Source organism: Portunus trituberculatus, chromosome 36, assembly GCF_017591435.1.
Source record: "Portunus trituberculatus isolate SZX2019 chromosome 36, ASM1759143v1, whole genome shotgun sequence".
Taxonomy (NCBI): Eukaryota; Metazoa; Arthropoda; class Malacostraca; order Decapoda; family Portunidae; genus Portunus; species Portunus trituberculatus.
Window position 1 is genome coordinate 1,836,725 of NC_059290.1, and position 2,500 is coordinate 1,839,224.

At 41.6% G+C, this 2,500-nt stretch overlaps 1 protein-coding gene across 1 annotated transcript in view; it reads left to right on the forward strand.

Annotated features, from left to right (window-relative positions):
• LOC123513446 (SCAN domain-containing protein 3-like) overlaps window positions 1-1,816 on the forward strand; it is a 4,696-nt gene extending 2,880 nt beyond the window's left edge. Inside the window, exon 2 of the mRNA XM_045270605.1 lies at window positions 1,015-1,816. Within this exon, the coding sequence (XP_045126540.1) occupies window positions 1,015-1,816 (802 nt within the window). The remainder of the gene's footprint in view (window positions 1-1,014) is intronic.
• Window positions 1,817-2,500: the final 684 nt, after the last annotated feature.

Genomic DNA, 2,500 nt, shown 5'->3' on the forward strand with positions numbered 1-2,500 from the left:
GTTCGGTATTGTGGTGGTGGTGGTGGTACTACTACTACTACTACTACTACTACTACTAGATCAACAACAGTAACAATCATTACCACCACCGGCCTCTCTCTCTCTCTCTCTCTCTCTCTCTCTCTCTCTCTGATATTAGGAGGCATTCACCTGGTATTCAGACGGCCAGTGTAAATGTGCTTGAGTAGGATTAGGCGGGCGGGGGATTACAGAGGCGGCGTCTGCGGTGGTGGTGGTGGTGGTGGTGGCATCAATTATATTGGTAAGTTTCAAATATGTTTACCATGTTTGATTCTTCCCTTTATTTATTTATTTATTTATTTTTTTTTACTGAAGAATATGAACCGTGCCTGAAATGATGGGTGTTTAGTTATTGTGTTAGCACGTTTTTCTACACTGCTCCAGAAACCGATAACTTTTTATTCTTTTATTTATACCATGTGGGCTTTTCACGGGAATTTAAGGGCTAAAGGGGATACTTTTTGGGGTACCTTCTATCTCAAAGCCCACCCGCTAGGAAACCGTTGTCTGGAGTGAGGAAGCCCAACCGTGGACAGGATTCAAACCCGTGCGCTTGGAGACCCCATGGACCCCAAAGCACGCATGGTTCCACTGTGCCACGGCGGCCCCCTAACTTAATGAACATATAAATAACGGAACAATGAATACATACACAGACACAGAGACAAACTGATAAACGAGCATTCTTTCACAGATTGATATAAAGAAAAGGAAAAAAAAAAATAGATGCACAAAACAGTAGATGGATGTAGATCGATAGACTGATAAACAAACTGATAAAACAAACATTCCTTGGCTGAAATAAAGCAAAGAATAAGATGGATAGATGGACAGATTAATGTATATTCAGTGCATTCCTTTACCGATAAACCTTGCAATCATCCTCAAATAACTATGATGCTCTTTTCTCCTCCCACTGGTCCTAATTGTTATGCTAAGAAGCTCTGCCAGTCCATCCCCGTAGTGTGCCTTCTCCATGTATATATCACTCAGTGTTTCTCAACGTGGGCCACATGGACCCCTTGGGGGCCATGACATTTTTTTCGGGGGACCACAAGGCCAATTTCAAGAAATGGGGGGCCACAGGGGGCCACATGGGGGCCACAGAAAATTAATTGTTAATGCAAAGAGTGACATCTTTTACCTGTCTGACATATTTGAAAAACTAAATGTTCTGAATAAAGAGCTTCAAGGAAATGACACCATCTTGTTTTCCTGCAAGGAGGCAATTACTGCTTTTAATGGGAAACTCAAGCTGTTATGGTTGAATCTTGGGAGACGTGAGTTTGCACAGTTTCCTTCCTTAGTAGATATATCGACCGAGGTTCTTGATGATGACCTAGCAGTGTATGTTGACCATCTGAAGCAGTTGTACAATGATATGGAAATCCGCTTCTCTGACCTACGTCAAATGACTGTGCCTGACTGCTTTGTGGATCCCTTCATTGCTGATGCATCTAAAGTTGATGTCACCTTACAAGAATATTTAATTGAACTTCAACATAACACAACAGCTCAAGCAAGGTTCAATCATGGAGGACATCAGAAGCTGTGGATGAATCAAGATGTGCTCAAGAAGTATCCACTGCTCTGGAATAATGTGAAATTGCTCTTGCTGGCTTTTCCCACGTCTTACTTGGTTGAGACTGGATTCAGTAGGGTGATGCACCTGTTGTCAAAGACTCGTAATCGCCTTGATATTGAAATGAGAGGTGATTTACGTCTCTCTTTGACAGCTTTCAGGCAAAGAATTGACAAGTTGGCAGCCCTGCACCAGTCACAGAGATCCCACTGAAAACAGTTGTACCTACTGAAGGCTATAATTTTGTATTCCTTGTTTTTTATTCTTTTTGCTAATAGAAAATTATCCAAATAAAATATTTTTGCAATTAATAGTGTTATTTGATTTCTACCTGAAGTTAGGGTTTTGAATCCATGGTACTATTCAAACTAAAACGAATATTATGCCTACCTTACTAAGCGTATGAAAGTGAAGGATGGAGGGGAAGGGGATAAGAATTTAAAGTTGGCATGGGGGGGGGGGGCACAAGAAATTTCATTGGATCGAAGGGAGCCATGACCAAAAAAACGTTGAGAAACACTGCTCTATGTCATTAACAATACACCTCCTCCTGCTTTTCCCCTTCTGTCTTTCAATAAATAGTTGGTAAGTTGATACATATGCAAACAAAAGCAAAACCGGATCAGAAGAAAAAAAAAAAGAGTGAAAGATAAAGTAGAAAGGAAGAAAGGAAGGAAACATGGACGAATGAAACAAACGGACAAACAAATCAATTAATAACCTACAGACCTTCACACTGGCTGGAGAACGTGATAGGCGTGACTGACGGGCCGGGAGACGCGCGTACTGACACACACACACACACACACACACACACACACACACACACACACACACACACACACACACACACACACACACACACCGTCAGGACACACAAATTTAGAAAGGTGTGAT